Source organism: Narcine bancroftii, chromosome 12 (assembly GCF_036971445.1).
Source record: "Narcine bancroftii isolate sNarBan1 chromosome 12, sNarBan1.hap1, whole genome shotgun sequence".
Taxonomy (NCBI): Eukaryota; Metazoa; Chordata; class Chondrichthyes; order Torpediniformes; family Narcinidae; genus Narcine; species Narcine bancroftii.
In genome coordinates this window covers 59732078-59748994 of record NC_091480.1, presented here as the reverse complement: position 1 = coordinate 59748994, position 16917 = coordinate 59732078, and the positions used below count along the sequence as shown (strand labels likewise).

Here is a 16917-nt window from a genome sequence, read left to right as displayed (position 1 = left end):
TGATGGGGACCAGGGAGGTAGAGGTCCAACTCTCCAGATGACTGTGACCAGCTAGCACCACAGACTTTTCTCTCCAACACATACACTGAACACACAATCTGTCAATTTTGCTGCCACAAACTCACTCACCATGCTATCTACATTGTCATCCTTGTCACCTTGTCATTAATACAGACGACAAACAACGTGGACCCAGCACTGACCTCTACAACACATCCTTGATCACAGGGCTTCGATCTGAGTGTCATCCTCCACTCCCAGCCTGTCTCCTGTCAGACCACTTCTGTACCCAAATGGTGGCTTACACTGGCAATTTGACTGTGAACACCAGATGTCTGATGAAGTGCCATCGTGGGAGTGGGATGGATGGTGCAGCTCACCGCAGTTAGCTTCTTGAGTTGGAGACCCCCCATCCTGTCAAGTCCAGGGGTGGGGAGAGGTCTGTCACTGACAAAGCAAGGTGATATACCAATGCTGGGGCACAAAGACAATCCTCGTACCACCAGCCATCTGTGTCATCAGAGCAGTCAGGCAGCAAGATAAAGTCAGTGTTAGAGGCACCTCCACCTCTGACTGGGGTTGGGGGGGGGGGGGAGATTGGACGCAGAAGGACGTGTGGCAACAATGGATTGTCACATGCAAGCCCCAGTCACTAATGCATCAAATCCACACGCCCCCTCCCTCAATACCCAACAACCCAGACACAGAGAACAGATTGTTAGCTCAGGGATGAATAGGTCGCAGGGATACCAGGATCTCTCATTCCAATCTGAGAAGAGTGAGAAGGGAGAAAGAGAGGGCGAGAAGGGTGGGGGAGAGGGTGGGGGAAGAGTGAGGGGGAGACAGTGAGTGGGAGAGAATGAGGGGAATGAGTGGGAGAGAGTGAGGGGGAGACAGACAGACCCTGGATCATACCACACCGGAGGCACCGTGCACAGTTCCCATCTCAGTGTCCCTGGGACAGACCACACCGGGAACACCGTACACAATTCCCGTGTCTGTATCCCTGAGTCAGACCACAGTATCTGTCTCTGCCCTGAGGGATGGGGATGTGAAAGTTGACTGTCTCGAATCCTGGAGTGAAGGGGATGCCCCCAGAGGAAGGGTTGACTAGGGTGGAACCTGGACTCATTGGTGTTCAGAACAAGGGGTGGCCTCATTGGATCTTGAGGTTCAACAAGGTGGATGGAGGATTCCAGAACTATTGACAGGGAAGGGCCACTGTTACAGAATAAAGGGGCCCAGTTCCAAGGAATGAAGATGAATCCCTTCTTGGAAAGGCAGTTGGATTTCCGGAACAAGCTCCTGAGAGCCGTGGGGTCAGGTCCATGACCACTGTCGAGCTCCACCTCAGAACTTGAGCAAGGGAAAAGCGACTGCTATTTCTGTTTGACAGTTTCTGTCATTAACACCATGACGTACGTTTGAATTTCTATGTTTTGTCACCATGTTTCACAGTAGCCTCAAGCACACTCTGGTGGCCTACATGTGTAAAGGGAGCAGGAGACATCAGGGAAAGGGGTAAAAGGCGACGGAGGGTAAAGAGAGACGGGGTCCTCAGGGAGGGTAAAGGGCGATGGGGTCCTCAGGGAGGGTAAAGGGCGATGGGGTCCTCAGGGAGGGTAAAGGGCGACGGGGTCCTCAGGGAGGGTAAAGGGCGACGGGGTCCTCAGAGAGGGTAAAGGGCGACGGGGTCCTCAGGGAGGGTAAAGGGCGACGGGGTCCCGGGGAGTGTAAAGGGAGATGGGGTCCCAGGGAGGATAAAGGGAGACGGGGTAAATGGGGTAACGGGGAGGGTAAAGGGAGACGGGGTAACGGGGAGGGTAAAGGGAGACGGGGTAACGGGGAGGGTAAAGGGAGACGGGGTAACGGAGAGGGTAAAGGGAGACGGGGTCCCGGGGAGTGTATAGGGAGACAGGGTCCCGGGGAGGGTAAAGGGAGACGAGGTCCCGGGGAGGGTAAAGGGAGACGAGGTCCCGGGGAGGGTAAAGGGAGACGAGGTCCCGGGGAGGGTAAAGGGAGACGAGGTCCCGGGGAGGGTAAAGGGAGACGAGGTCCCGGGGAGGGTAAAGGGAGACAGGGTCCCAGGGAGGGTAAAGGGAGACGGGGTAAACGGGGAGGGTAAAGGGAGATGGGCTAACGGGGAGGGTAAAGGGAGACAGGGTAACGGGGAGGGTAAAGGGAGACGGGGTAACGGGGAGGGTAAAGGGAGATGGGGTAACGGGGAGGGTAAAGGGAGACGGGGTAACGGGGAGGGTAAAGGGAGACGGGGTAACGGGGAGGGTAAAGGGAGACGGGGTAACGGAGAGGGTAAAGGGAGACGGGGTCCCGGGGAGTGTATAGGGAGACAGGGTCCCGGGGAGTGTAAAGGGAGACGAGGTCCCGGGGAGGGTAAAGGAGACAGGGTCCCAGGGAAGGTAAAGGGAGACAGGGTCCCAGGGAGGGTAAAGGGAGACGGGGTAAACGGGGAGGGTAAAGGGAGACAGGGTAACGGGGAGGGTAAAGGGAGACAGGGTAACGGGGAGGGTAAAGGGAGACAGGGTAACGGGGAGGGTAAAGGGAGACAGGGTAACGGGGAGGGTAAAGGGAGACAGGGTCCCAGGTGTGTAAAGGGAATGGAAGGAAGGGTCCTGGGAGATGGAAAGCCCTCTCCAATTCCACACACAGAAGCACTAGCCTGGTCTGGCCAGCGAGGGAGATGAGACTGAGCACAAGACAGCACCAGGGTTTATTTAAGAACAAGTGGAGGGGGACAGTCAACAAGGTGTGGGAGAACAATAGACACCTCTTCCACTGCCTGGGTGGGGTGAAGGAGAAGGGATGGGGAGGGGAGAGAGAGGGAGGGGGAGAGAAGAGGGGAGGAGGGGGGAGTGGAGGGGAGGTGGAAGGACGGGGAGAGAGGAGGGGAGAGAGGAGGGGAGAGAGGGGGGGAGAGAGGGGGGAGGGGGGAAGGGAAGGAGGGGGGAAGGGAAGGAGGGGGAAGAGTGGGGAGGCGGAGAGAGGAGGGTTGGGGAGAGAGGAGGGGAGGGGATGCGTAGAGGGGGAAGGACAGAGAGGGGAGGGGAGAGAGGGAGGAAGAGGGTGATCTGCCCTAGTCTGGCCCCTCCATGTCCAGAGCCCAGACATGCTTCCATTGCAGACCTGATTCTATTGCAGACCTGATTCAGTGCAGTCGACAGGGAAACTTGACCCCAGCAACAGGCAGCTGATAAGCTCAGCCCCTTTGCAGGGAGGAGGATAGGATTCTCGGTGAATATTCAGTGCAGATTAGCCGGGAATGTGGGAGTTCAAAGAGACTTCCCCATAACATCAACTACCGTAGCAGAGACCACTTGATCTGCTCCTTGGCGGACTGCAGGACCTGTGACAGGAATGGGAGAGAGGTTAGTTGGTTACAGTCCAGATAGAGTGGGAGAAGAGAGGGAGGGATGGTACAGTGGTTGTGGGGGGGGGGGGGAGTGAGAGAGGAAAGATATGATGAGGGGGAGGGAGAGAGGGGACAATGGGAGGGTGGGTATGAAAGAGAGGGGGAGGGAAAGAGAAGGGGAAGTGAGCAGAGAGAAGGGTTAGGGGGCAGAAAGAGGTGGGAGTGTGGTGGGGCAGCACGTACCTGCGCTACGGTCTGTTCTGTCAAGGGGATGTCGTCAGCCTGCGTTGAAACAGATTGCACATCATGAACATCCCTTCATACAACTGGATCATCCTCTCTTGTCCCCAACCCATCGAGAAGCCCTCCCTCCTCGGGACACAACTCTATTCACCGCCCCCTCCCTCCTCATTACCCCACTCATTCCCTGACCCTCCCTCCTCTCTACCCTATACATCCCCTCACCCACCCTCCTCACTACTCCCTCACCTCACCACCCCACACGTTCCCTGACCCTCCATCCCCATGCAGTCAATGCTCCAGATTTCACATCTCAATGCGGACTGTGGCACTGCTATTCGCGGCATGAGCCAGCAGAGGGAGCAAGCGAGCAGAGCAGGGGAGTGAAGGGTGGGTAAGTTACCGGGTAAAATTGCCCGGTTAACACATATGTATTTGGCGGTGTGAAAAAGCAAATTGTGCTTTTAAACCAGCAGAAGGCAATTAGTGAGGAAACTCGGCCAGGCTCTGACACTTGCCCCCACCAAGTGTCAAAGTCCCATTGAATTTAACTCACCCTGCCAGGTTCTTCACATGGCGCTATTACCGGGAATGGACCCACTACATTAACCAGTGTGAAAAGGGGAGATGGTGGGCCTGCAAAGCCAAGCCTCTCCTTACCCTTAATGCCACTCTCTGCACCACCTGCTGCGAGTCGCTCTCCAGGATAACTCTGTAACAGAACGTTAAGTTAGCTGAGCATTATACAGCATAAAACCCCACAGAGGCAGTTTGGGTGTTTCACAGATAGAGTAGGAGCTGAACGGCCCATCCTGGTAACAGATTGGAGAGCGGCTGAATAGCCTTCTGTCTCGGTGCAACAGGCTGGAGAAGGGATGAATGAAGGTGGCCAGGGACTTACCCGCCATCTACAATCTCATCAATGGCAAGGAACAATCCTTCCATGTTGTCCAACAACGCACGCTTCTCCACGTTTTTCCTGAAGACACAAAACAAAGATTGAGTTGAAACTCATGTGGAACAGAGCAGTGGCATTCCTGTCAGCAAGACAGAAGAGGCTGGCACCAAAGGACAGGGTAGAGACATGGTTACAATTGTACAGGAGAGAAAGGGAGGGGTGTGGGGGTTACATAGAGAGGGGGGGGGTTACAGAGATAGGGAGGGGAGTGGGAGATTTTCAAACACTTACCTGAACATCAGACTGAGTGAATCAAAGAGACAGTTTAGCACAGCCACAAGCATCAACTGTGGAGGTAGGAGGGAGAGGGGAGGTTTAGATCACAGCACCGTGACATGGGATCATGTACCCCTTCACTGCCCCTCCCTCCCGTGGCAGACCCCCCTCACCATCCCACAACACCTCTTGACTCTCCCTCCTCACACCCCTCCAAGCTAACTGCCCCTCCCTCTTAATCCCTCACTGCCCATCCCTCCTCACCTCTCCAACCCCTCCTCACCCTACCTGTCCCTCACACCCCTCCAGGTTTGCCAGCCCTACCTCCTCACCCATCCCCCTTACTACTCCCTCTTCACCACTCCTCTCTCTTCACACCCCTCCCTCCTCACACCTCCTTGTTAGCCCTCCCTCATGCTGGCACTTGCCCTTCACTGCCCTCCCTGCCCCTCACATGATCCCTCCCACAGACATTCCTACCTCATTTTCTTGTGCACTGCCAATGACGTAAAAATAGAGATCAATATTACTCTTGTACACCACTGTCAGGCCTTCCAATAAAGCGATCTCACCTGCAAACAATGGTTCAATTTAGTTAAGGAGACAGGAATGGAGAAAATCTCTTCACATGGGGACTTACCGTCCATTCTGTGCGTGGTGTTGAAGATGTTCTTCTCAAAGATTTTCTGTTCCTTGACGGTGGAGTAGGTGTTGTCGTAGTACTGAAGGGGAAGAGAAGAATCCCAAATAACAGTGATGACTGAGAGGGAGTGGCATACAGGGTGCGGGCTAGTGGTGTACGTGGTGTGGAGCAGAGAGGTATTGGGAGGGGGAGGTGAGGGCCTCTGAGCTGTGAAATGTGGGCAGAGGAAGGAAAAGAGAGAGGCCTGAAGAGGAAGAGAGTTGCTGTACCTTGGCAAGGATTCTTTCACCATCGTTGTCCAGTATTAGGACTGCCTTCACAGTGTAGAGGCTGGGATCCTGTAAAGACACATCACAGAGGACCCAATGATTAAACATGTTCCAGCAGTTAAATCACCACAACTCAACAAATCCACTCCCCACCCACCAGTTGTCTCCCCACCCACCAGTTGTGTCCCCACATTCCTGGATCAGTCCCCACAGTGATCCCACTGCCCCACTCTCCCTACAACCCTGTATCAGTCCCCACACTCATCCCACTCTCTCGCCACAGACAGATATAAAGTCCCCACACTGATCCCACTGCCCCACTCTATTCCCACAGACCTGTATCGGCCACCACACTGATCCCACTCTCTCCCCACAGCTCTGTATCAGTCCCCACACTGATCCCACTGTCCTGTTCTATCCCAACATGTCCACCACCCCACTCTCCTGTCTTGTCTCACATGGGCGCCCGTGTTCCTCGCTGTTTATACCAATGCACGTCCAGTGCCACCGAGACAAAGTTCTGTGATGCACTGACTTTTTCTATATCTCAGCCTGAGTGTACGACAGAACTTGGGCTCAGAGGCAGGGCATTGGGGTCTCTCCGTAATGCATTGAAAGAAGCTGGGTCCCCTCCAGCATGCCAAGGAGCCCACAAACCCCTCAACATCCTCGCAATCAATGAAAGTGCAGCACAGGGTCACAGCAGGCAGAGCACATTTCCCACAGCTTCATCACCACATCATATCCCAACAAGTCACTGTTCGAGTGCCCAGGTGTCTGAGCAAGTGGTTATGTCAGCGAGTATGGGTGTGGGTGTGATGTGTGTTTTGTGGGGGTAGGCGGCTGTGTGATGAGTGTTGGTGGGTGTGTGGGTTGTGTGTCTTGTGGGGTAGGTGAGTGTGTGATGAGTGTGGGTGGATGTGTGTTTTATGGGGGAAGGTGGGTGTGTGATGTGAGTTTTGTGGGGGTAGGTGGGTGTGTGATGTGCGTTTTGTGGATATGTCTTTTGTGGGAATAGGTGGCTGTGTGTTGATGTGGGTGGGTGTGTGATATGCGTTTTGTGGGGTAGGCGGGTGTGTGATGGGTGTGGGTGGGTGTGTCATGTGTGTTTTGTGGTGGTAGGTGGGTGTCTGATGGGTGTGGGTTGGTGTGTGATATGAGTTTTGTGGGGGTAGGTGGGTGTGTGATGAGAGTGGGTGGGTGGGCGATGTGTGTTTTGTAGGAGTAGGTGGGTGTGTGTTGAGTGTGGATGGGTGTGTGATGTGTGTTTTGTGGGGGTAGGTGGGTATGTGATGGGTGTGGGTGAATGTGTATATGTGTTTTGTAGGGGTAGGTGAGTGTGTGTTGAGTGTGGGTGGGTGTGCAATGTGCATTTTCTGGGGGTAGGTGGGTGTGTGATGAGTGTGGGTGTGTGTGATGTGTGTTTTGTGGGGCAGGTGAGTGTGCGATGGGTGTGAGTGGGTGTGTGATGTGTGTTTTGTGGGGGTAGGTGGGTGTGTGATGGTGTGGGGATATGTGTGATGTCTGTTTTGTGGGAGAGGGTGAGTGTGTGATGGGCGTGGGTGGGTGTGTGATGTGTATGGATGGGTGTAAGATGAGTATGGGTGGGTGTGTGATGTGTGTTTAGTGGGGGTAGGTGGGTGTGTGATGGGTGTGGGTAGGTGTGTGATATGTGTTTTGTGGGGTACGTGGGTGTGTGATGAGTGTGGGTGGGTGTGTGATGTGTTTTTTGTGGGGTAGGTGGGTGTGTGATGTGTGTTTTGTGGGGGTAGGTGGGTGTGTGATGAGTGTGTGTGGGTGTGTGATGTGTGTTTTGTGGGGTAGGTGGGTGTGTGATGACTGTGCGTGGGTGTCCTTTGTGGAGATAGGTAGGTGTCTGATGGGTGTGCGTTGGTGTGTGATATGAGTTTTGTGGGGGTAGGTGGGTGTGTGATGAGAGTGGGTGGGTGGGCGATGTGTGTTTTGTGCGTGTAGGTGGGTGTGTGTTGCGTGTGGATGGGTGTGTGATGTGTGTTTTGTGGGGGGAGGTGGGTATGTGATGGGTGTGGGTGGGTGTGTTTATGTGTTTTGTGGGGGTAGGTGTATATATGATGAGTGTGGGTGGGCGCATGATGTGTTCTATGGGGTAGGTGAGTGTGTGTTGAGTGTGGGTGGGTGTGCAATGTGCATTTTGTGGGGGTAGGTGGGTGTGTGATGGTGTGGGGATATGTGTGATGTCTGTTTTGTGGGAGAGGGTGAGTGTGTGATGGGCGTGGGTGGGTGTGTGATGTGTATGGATGGGTGTAAGATGAGTATGGGTGGGTGTGTGATGTGTGTTTAGTGGGGGTAGGTGGGTGTGTGATGGGTGTGGGTAGGTGTGTGATATGTGTTTTGTGGGGTACGTGGGTGTGTGATGAGTGTGGGTGGGTGTGTGATGTGTTTTTTGTGGGGTAGGTGGGTGTGTGATGTGTGTTTTGTGGGGGTAGGTGGGTGTGTGATGAGTGTGTGTGGGTGTGTGATGTGTGTTTTGTGGGGTAGGTGGGTGTGTGATGACTGTGCGTGGGTGTCCTTTGTGGAGATAGGTAGGTGTCTGATGGGTGTGCGTTGGTGTGTGATATGAGTTTTGTGGGGGTAGGTGGGTGTGTGATGAGAGTGGGTGGGTGGGCGATGTGTGTTTTGTGCGGGTAGGTGGGTGTGTGTTGCGTGTGTGATGTGTGTTTTGTGGGGGGAGGTGGGTATGTGATGGGTGTGGGTGGGTGTGTTTATGTGTTTTGTGGGGGTAGGTGTATGTATGATGAGTGTGGGTGGGCGCATGATGTGTTCTATGGGGTAGGTGAGTGTGTGTTGAGTGTGGGTGGGTGTGCAATGTGCATTTTGTGGGGGTAGGTGGGTGTGTGATGAGTGTGGGTGTGTGTGATTTGTGTTTTGTGGGGTTAGGTGAGTGTGCGATGGGTGTGAGTGGGTGTGTGATGTGTGATTTGTGGCAGAGGGTGGGTGTGTGATGGGCGTGGGTGGGTGTGTTTTGTGGGGGTAGATGGGTGTGTGATGTGTATGGATGGGTGTAAGATGAGTGTGGGTGGGTGTGTGATGTATGTTTTGTGGGGGTAGGTGGGTGTGTGAAGGGTAATGTGTGAATGTGTGATGTGTATTGTGGGTATAGATGGCTGTGAGTTTGGGTGGGTGTGTCATATGTGCTTTGTGTGTGGGTGCGTGTGATGGGTGTCAGTTGGGGAGGTGGGTGTGTGCTGAGTGTTGGTGGGTGTGTGATGTGTGTTTTGTGGGGGTAGGTGGGTGTATGATGTGTGTGGGGGTAGGTGGGTGTGTGATGGGTGTGGGGATGTGTGTGATGAATGTTTTGTGGGAGAGGGTGGGTGTGTGATGGGCGTGGGTGGGTGTGTTTTGTGGGGGTAGATGGGTGTGATGTGTATGGATGGGTGTAAGATGAGTGTGGGTGGGTGTGTGATGTATGTTTTGTGGGGGTAGGTGGGTGTGTGAAGGGTAATGGGTGGATGTGTGATGTGTGTATTGTGGGTGTAGATGGCTGTGAGTTTGGGTGGGTGTGTCATATGTGCTTTGTGGGTGTGGGTGCGTGTGATGGGTGTGGGTATGTGTGTGATGTGTGTTTGGTGGGAGAGGATGGGTGTGTGATGGGCGTGGGTGGGTGTGTTTTGTGGGGGTAGATGGGTGTGTGATGTGTATGGATGGGTGTAAGATGAGTGTGGGTGGGTGTGTGATGTATGTTTTGTCGGGGTAGGTGGGTGTGTGAAGGGTAATGGGTGGATGTGTGATATGTCTATTGTGGATGTAGATGGCTGTGAGTTTGGGTTGGTGTGTCATGTGCTTTGTGGGTGTGGGAACGTGTGATGGGTGTGGGTATGTGTGTGATGTGGGTTTGGTGGGAGTAAGTGGGTGTGCGATGTGTTTTGTAGGGTTAGGTGGGTGTGTGATGTGTGTTTTGTGGGGGTAGGTGGGTGTGTGATGTCCGTTTCGTGGGGGTCCCTGGGTGTGTGATGAGTGTGGGTGGGTGCGTGATGTGTGTTCTGTGGGGTAGGAGAGTGTGTGTTGAGTGTTGGTGGGTGTGCAATGTGCATTTTGTGGGGTAGGTGGGTGTGTGATGAGTGTGGGTGTGTGTGATTTGTGTTTTGTGGGGGTAGGTGAGTGTGCGATGGGTGTGAGTGGGTGTGTGATGTGTGATTTGTGGGGGTAGTTGGTTGTGTGATGAGTGTGGGTGGGTTTGTGATTTGTCGGGGTAGATGGCTGTGTGTTGAGTTTGGATCAGTGTGTGATGTGAGTTTTGTGGGTGTGGGTGCGTGTGATGGGTGTGGGTATGTGTGTGATGTGTGTTTGGTGGGAATAGGTGGGAGTGTGATGTGTGTTTTGTGGGGGTTGGTGGGTGTGTGATGGGTGTGGGTGGGTGTGTGATGTTTGTTTTGTGGGTGTAGTTGGGTGTGTGATGGGTGTGGGAAGGTGTGTGATAAGTGTTTTGTGGGGTAGGTGGGTGTGTGATGAGTGTGGGTGGGAGTGTGATATGTTTTTTATGGATGTAGGTGGATGAGTGATGAGTGTGGGTGGGTGTCTTTTGGGGGGCAGGTGGGTGTGTGATGAGTGTGAGTGGGTGTGTGATGTGTGTTTTGGGGGTAGATGGGTGTGTGATGTGAGTTTTGTGGGGGTAGGTGGGTGTGTGATGGGTATGGGTGGGTGTGTGGTATGTATTTTGTGGGGATAGGTGGCTGTGTGTTGAGTGTGGGTGGGTGTGTGATGTGCGTTTTGTGGGGTAGGTGGGTGTGTGATGGGTGAGAGTGCGTGTGTGATGTGTGTTTTGTGGATGTCGGTGCGTGTGATGGGTGTGGGTGGGTGTCAGTTGGGGAGGTGGGTATGTGATGAGTGTTGGTGGGTGTGTGATGTGTGTTTTGTGGGGGTAGGTGGATGTATGATGTGTGTTTTGTGGGGGTAGGTGGGTGTTTGATGGGCATGGGTGGGTGTGTTTTGTGGGGGTAGGTGTGTGTGTAATGAGTGTGGGTGGGTGTGTGATGTGTTTTTTGTGGATGTAGGTGGGTGTGTGATGGGTATGGGTGGGTGTGTGACATGTGTTTTTTGGGGGTAGGTGGGTGTGTGATGTGTGGGGGTGGGTGTGTGATGTGTTTTTTGTGGATGTAGGTGGGTGTGTGATGGGTGTGGGTGGGTGTATGACATGTGTTTTTTGGGGGTAGGTGGGTGTGTGATGTGTGGGGGTAGGTGGGTGTGTGAAGGGTAATGGGTGGATGTGTGATATGTGCATTGTGGGTGTAGATGGCTGTGAATGTGTGTCATGTGGGTGTGTCATGTGTGCTTTGTGGGTGTGTACGTGTGATGAGTGTGGGTATGTGTGTGATGTGAGTTTGGTGGGTGTGTGATGTATGCTTTGTGGGGGTAGGTGTGTGTGTGATGAGTGTGGGTGCGTGTGTGATTTGAAGGGGTAGGTGGGTGTGTGATGGGTGTGGGTAGGAGTGTGATAAGTGTTTTGTGGGGTAGGTGGGTGTGTGATGAGTGTGGGTGGGTGTGTGATGCATTTTTTGTGAATGTAGGTGGATGAGTGATGAGTGTGGGTGGGTGTCTTTTGGGGGGCAGGTGGGTGTGTGATGAGTGTGAGTGGGTGTGTGATGTGCGTTTTGTGGGGTAAGTGGGTGTGTAATGAGTGTGGGTGGGTGTGTGATGTGTGTTTTGTGGGGGTAGGTGGATGTGTGATGGTGTGGGAGGGGGTGTGTTTTGTGGGGTAGGTGGGTGTGTGATGTGTTTTGTGGGGTAGGTGGGTGTGTGATGTGTGTATTGTGGGGGTAGGTGGGTGTGTGATGGGTGTGGGTGGGTGTGTGATGTGTGTTTTATGGGGTAGGTGTGTGTGTAATGTGTGTTTTGTGGTGGTAGGTGGGTGTGTGATGGGCATGGGTGGGTGTGTTTTGTGGGGGTAGATGGGTGTGTGATTTGTATGGATGGGTGTAAGATGAGTGTGGGTGGGTGTGTGATGTATGTTTTGTGGTGGTCGGTGGGTGTGTGAAGGGTAATGGGTGGATGTGTGATATGTGTATTGTGGGTGTAGATGACTGTGATTTTGAGTGGGTGTGTCATGTGTGCTTTGTGGGTGTGGTTGCGTGCGATGGGTGTGGGTATGTGTGTGATGTGTGTTTGGTGGGAGTAGGTGGGTGTGTGATGGGTGTTTTGTGGGGGTAGGTGGGTGTGTGATGAGTGTGGGAGGGTGTGTGATGTGTGTTTTGTGGATGTAGGTGGGTTTCTGATGTGTGTTTTGTGGGGCTAGGTGGGTGTGAGATGAGTGTGGGTGGGTGTGTGATATCAGTTTTGTGGATGTAGGTGGATGAGTGATGAATGTGGGTGGGTGTCTTTTGTGGGGGCAGGTGGGTGTGTGATGAGTGTGAGTGGGTGTGTGATGTGCGTTTTGTGCGGTAGATGGGAGTGTGATGGTGTGGGTGGATGTGTGATGTGGGTTTTGTGGAGGTAGGTGGGTGTGTGATGGGTGTGGGTGGGTATGTGATGTGTGTTTTGTGGATGTAGGTGGATGTGTGATGAGTGTGCGTGGGTGTCCTTTGTGGAGATAGGTGGGTGTCTGATGGGTGTGCGTTGGTGTGTGATATGAGTTTTGTGGGGGTGGGTGGGCGATGTGTGTTTTATGCGGGTAGGTGGGTGTGTTGAGTGTGGATGTGTGTGTGATGTGTGTTTTGTGGGGGTAGGTGGGTATGTGATGGGTGTGGGTGGGTGTGTTTATGTGTTTTGTGGGGGGGGTGGATGTATGATGAGTGTGGGTGGGTGCGTGATGTGTGTTCTGTGGGGTAGGTGAGTGTGTGTTGAGTGTGGGTGGGTGTGCAATGTGCATTATGTGGGGGTAGGTGGGTGTGTGATGAGTGTGGGTGTGTTTGATTTGTGTTTTGTGGGGGTAGGTGAGTGTGCGATGGGTGTGAATGGGTTTGTGATGTGTGATTTGTGGGGGTAGTTGGTTGTGTGATAAGTGTGGGTGGGTTTGTGATTTGTGTTTTGTGGGGGTAGATGGCTGTGTGTTGAGTTTGGGTCAGTGTGTGATGTGTGTTTTGTGGGTGTGGGTGCGTGTGATGGGTGTGGGTATGTGCGTGATGTGTGTTTGGTGGGAATAGGTGGGAGTGTGATGTGTGTTTTGTGGGGGTAGGTGGGTGTGGGTGGGTGTGTGACGTGTGTTTTTTGGGGGTAGGTGGCTGTGTGATGAGTGTGTGTGGGTGTGTGATGTGTATTTTGTGGGGTAGGTGGGTGTGTGATGAGTGTGGGTGGGTGTGCAATGTGTGTTTTCTGGATGTAGGTGGGTGTGTGATGAGTGTGGGTGCGTGTGTTTTGTGGGGGTAGCTGGGTGTGTGATGTGTATGGGTACATGTGTGATGTGTGTTTTGGGGGTAGATGGGTGTGTGATGTGAGTTTTGTGGGGGTAGGTGGGTGTGTGATGGGTATGGGTGGGTGTGTGGTATGTATTTTGTGGGGATAGGTGGCTGTGTGTTGAGTGTGGGTGGGTGTGTGATGTGCGTTTTGTGGGGTAGGTGGGTGTGTGATGTGCGTTTTGTGGGGTAGGTGGGTGTGTGATGTGCGTTTTGTGGGGTAGGTGGGTGTGTGATGTGTGTTTTGTGGGTGTAGATGGGTGTGTGATGGGTGAGAGTGCGTGTGTGATGTGTGTTTTGTGGATGTCGGTGCGTGTGATGGGTGTGGGTGGGTGTAAGTTGGGGAGGTAGGTGTGTGATGAGTGTTGGTGGGTGTGTGATGTATGTTTTGTGGGGGTAGGTGGGTGTGTGATGGGTGTGGGGATGTGTGTGATGTCTGTTTTGTGGGAGACGGTGGGTGTTTGATGGGCATGGGTGGGTGTGTTTTGTGGGGTTAGATGGGTGTGTGATGTGTATGGATGTGTGTAAGATGAGTGTGGGTGGGTGTGTGATGTATTTTTTGTGGGGATAGGTGGGTGTGTGAAGGGTAATGGGTGGATGTGTGATATGTGTACTGTGGGTGTAGATGGCTGTGATTTTGGGTGGGTGTGTCATGTGCTTTGTGGGTGTGGGTGTGTGTGATGTGTGTTTGGTGGGAGTAAGTGGGTGTGTGATGTGTGTTTTGTGGGGGTAGGTGGGTGTGTGATGTGTGGGGGTATGTTTTGTGGGGGTAGGTGGGTGTGTGAAGGGTAATGGGTGGATGTGTGATATGTGCATTGTGGGTGTAGATGGCTGTGAGTGTGTGTCATGTGGGTGTGTCATGTGTGCTTTGTGGGTGTGTACGTGTGATGAGTGTGGGTTTGTGTGTGATGTGAGTTTGGTGGGTGTGTGATGTGTGCTTTGTGGATGTAGGTGGGTGTGTGATGGGTGTGGGTGGGTGTGTGACATGTGTGTTATGGGGGTAGGTGGGTGATGTGTGTTTTGTGAGTGAAGGTGGGTGTGTGATGGGTGTGGGTGCGTGTGTGATGTGTGGTTTGTGGGGGTAGGTGGGTGTGTGATGGGTGTGGGTAGGAGTGTGATAAGTGTTTTGTGGGGTAGGTGGGTGTGTGATGAGTGTGGGTGGGTGTGTGATACATTTTTTGTGAATGTAGGTGGATGAGTGATGAGTGTGGGTGGGTGTGTTTTGGGGGGCAGGTGGGTGTGTGATGAGTGTGAGTGGGTGTGTGATGTGCGTTTTGTGGGGTAAGTGGGTGTGTGATGAGTGTGGGTGGGTGTGTGATGTATGTTTTGTGGGGGTAGGAGGGTGTGTGAAGGATAGAGGGTGGATGTGTGATATGTGTATGGTGGGTGTAGATGGCTGAGAGTTTGGTTGGGTGTGTCATGTGTGCTTTGTGGGTGTGTACGTGTGATGGGTGTGGGTTTGTGTGTGATGTGTGTTTTCTGTGGTAGGTGGGTGTGTGATGAGTGTGGGTAGGTGTGTGATGTGTGGTTTGTGGGGTAGGTGGGTGTGTGATGTGTGTTTTGTGGGAGTAGGTGGGTGTGTGGTGTGTGTTTTGTGGGGGTAGGTGGGTATGTGAAGGGTAATTGGTGGTTGTGTGATGTGTGTCTTGTGGGTGTAGATGGCTGTGAGTTTGGGTGGGTGTGTCATATGTGCTTTGTGGGTGTGGGTGCGTGTGATGGGTGTGGGTATGTGTGTGATGTGTGTTTGGTGGGAGTAGGTGGGTGTGTGATGTGTGTTTTGTGGGGGTAGGTGGGTGTGTGATGAGTGTGGGTGGGTGTGTGATGTGTGTTTTGAGGATGTCGGTGCGTGTGATGGGTGTGGGTGGGTCTCAGTTGGGTAGGTGGGTGTGTGATGTGTGTGAGTGGGTGTGTGATATGTGTTTTGTGGGGGTAGGTGTGTGTGAGATGTGTGTGGGAGGGTGTGTGATGTGTGTTTTGTGGATGTAGGTGGGTTTCTGATGTGTGTTTTGTGGGGGTAGGTGGGTGTGAGATGAGTGTGGGTGGGTGTGTGATGTATTTTTTGTGGGGATAGGTGGGTGTGTGAAGGGTAATGGGTGGATGTGTGATATGTGTACTGTGGGTGTAGATGGCTGTGATTTTGGGTGGGTGTGTCATGTGCTTTGTGGGTGTGGGTGCGTGTGATGGGTATGGGTGTGTGTGATGTGTGTTTGGTGGGAGTAAGTGGGTGTGTGATGTGTGTTTTGTGGGGGTAGGTGGGTGTGTGATGTGTGGGGGTATGTTTTGTGGGGGTAGGTGGGTGTGTGAAGGGTAATGGGTGGATGTGTGATATGTGCATTGTGGGTGTAGATGGCTGTGAGTGTGTGTCATGTGGGTGTGTCATGTGTGCTTTGTGGGTGTGTACGTGTGATGAGTGTGGGTTTGTGTGTGATGTGAGTTTGGTGGGTGTGTGATGTGTGCTTTGTGGGGGTAGGTGGGTGTGTGATGAGTGTGGGTGGGTGTGTGATGTGTTTTTTGTGGATGTAGGTGGGTGTGTGATGGGTGTGGGTGGGTGTGTGACATGTGTGTTATGGGGGTAGGTGGGTGATGTGTGTTTTGTGAGTGAAGGTGGGTGTGTGATGGGTGTGGGTGCGTGTGTGATGTGTGGTTTGTGGGGGTAGGTGGGTGTGTGATGGGTGTGGGTAGGAGTGTGATAAGTGTTTTGTGGGGTAGGTGGGTGTGTGATGAGTGTGGGTGGGTGTGTGATACATTTTTTGTGAATGTAGGTGGATGAGTGATGAGTGTGGGTGGGTGTGTTTTGGGGGGCAGGTGGGTGTGTGATGAGTGTGAGTGGGTGTGTGATGTGCGTTTTGTGGGGTAAGTGGGTGTGTGATGAGTGTGGGTGGGTGTGTGATGTATGTTTTGTGGGGGTAGGAGGGTGTGTGAAGGATAATGGGTGGATGTGTGATATGTGTATGGTGGGTGTAGATGGCTGAGAGTTTGGTTGGGTGTGTCATGTGTGCTTTGTGGGTGTGTACGTGTGATGGGTGTGGGTATGTGTGTGATGTGTGTTTTCTGTGGTAGGTGGGTGTGTGATGAGTGTGGGTAGGTGTGTGATGTGTGTTTTGTGGGGTAGGTGGGTGTGTGATGTGTGTTTTGTGGGAGTAGGTGGGTGTATGATGTGTGTGGGGGTAGGTGGGTGTGTGATGAGTGTGGGTGTGTGTGATATGTTTTGTTCGGCAGGTGAGTGTGCGATGGGTGTGAGTGGGTGTGTGATGTATGTTTTGTGGGGGTAGGTGGGTGTGTGATGGTGTGGGGATATGTGTGATGTCTGTTTTGTGGGAGAGGGTGAGTGTGTGATGGGCGTGGGTGGGTGTGTTTTGTGGGGGGTAGGTGGGTGTGTGATGTGTATGGATGGGTGTAAGATGAGTGTGGGTGGGTGTGTGATGTGTGTTTTGTGGGGTTAGGTGGGTGTGTGTTGAGCGTGGATGGGTGTGTGATGTGTGTTTTGTGGGGGTAGGTGGGTGTGTGATGAGTGTGTGTGGGTGTGTGATGTTTGTTTTGTTGGGTAGGTGGGTGTGTGATGAGTGTGGGTGGGTGTGTGATGTGTGTTTTGTGGGGGTAGGTGGGTGTGTGATGAGTGTGTGTGGGTGTGTGATGTGTGTTTTGTGGAGTAGGTGGGTGTATGATCAGTGTGGGTGAGTGTGTGATGTGTGTTTTATGGGGTAGGTGGGTGTGTGATGTGTGTTTTGTGGGGTAGGTGGGTGTGTGATGTGTGTTTTGTGGGGGTAGGTGGGTGTGTGATGGGTGTGGGTGGGTGTGTGATGTGTGTTTTGTGGGGTAGGTGGGTGTGTGATGTGTGTTTTGTGGAGGTAGGTGGGTGT

At 53.1% G+C, this 16917-nt stretch overlaps 2 protein-coding genes across 2 annotated transcripts in view; one reads left to right on the top strand and one right to left on the bottom strand.

The window, feature by feature from the left end:
• Window positions 1-841: 841 nt before the first annotated feature.
• The window catches only part of LOC138747189 (transcription factor NF-E2 45 kDa subunit-like), a 90739-nt gene continuing 74663 nt past the window's right edge, over window positions 842-16917 (top strand). The window contains exon 1 of the mRNA XM_069906180.1: window positions 842-1418. The gene's annotated coding sequence lies outside the window, so the exon portion shown is untranslated. The remainder of the gene's footprint in view (window positions 1419-16917) is intronic.
• The window catches only part of LOC138746638 (coatomer subunit zeta-1-like), a 63476-nt gene continuing 49268 nt past the window's right edge, over window positions 2710-16917 (bottom strand). Inside the window, exons 7-14 of the mRNA XM_069904927.1 lie at window positions 5694-5762; window positions 5422-5503; window positions 5262-5353; window positions 4797-4852; window positions 4509-4586; window positions 4268-4319; window positions 3611-3649; window positions 2710-3361 (exon numbers count right to left, since the gene is read on the bottom strand). Of these exons, the coding sequence (XP_069761028.1) occupies window positions 3314-3361; window positions 3611-3649; window positions 4268-4319; window positions 4509-4586; window positions 4797-4852; window positions 5262-5353; window positions 5422-5503; window positions 5694-5762 (516 nt within the window). The 3' untranslated portion in view covers window positions 2710-3313. The remainder of the gene's footprint in view (window positions 3362-3610; window positions 3650-4267; window positions 4320-4508; window positions 4587-4796; window positions 4853-5261; window positions 5354-5421; window positions 5504-5693; window positions 5763-16917) is intronic.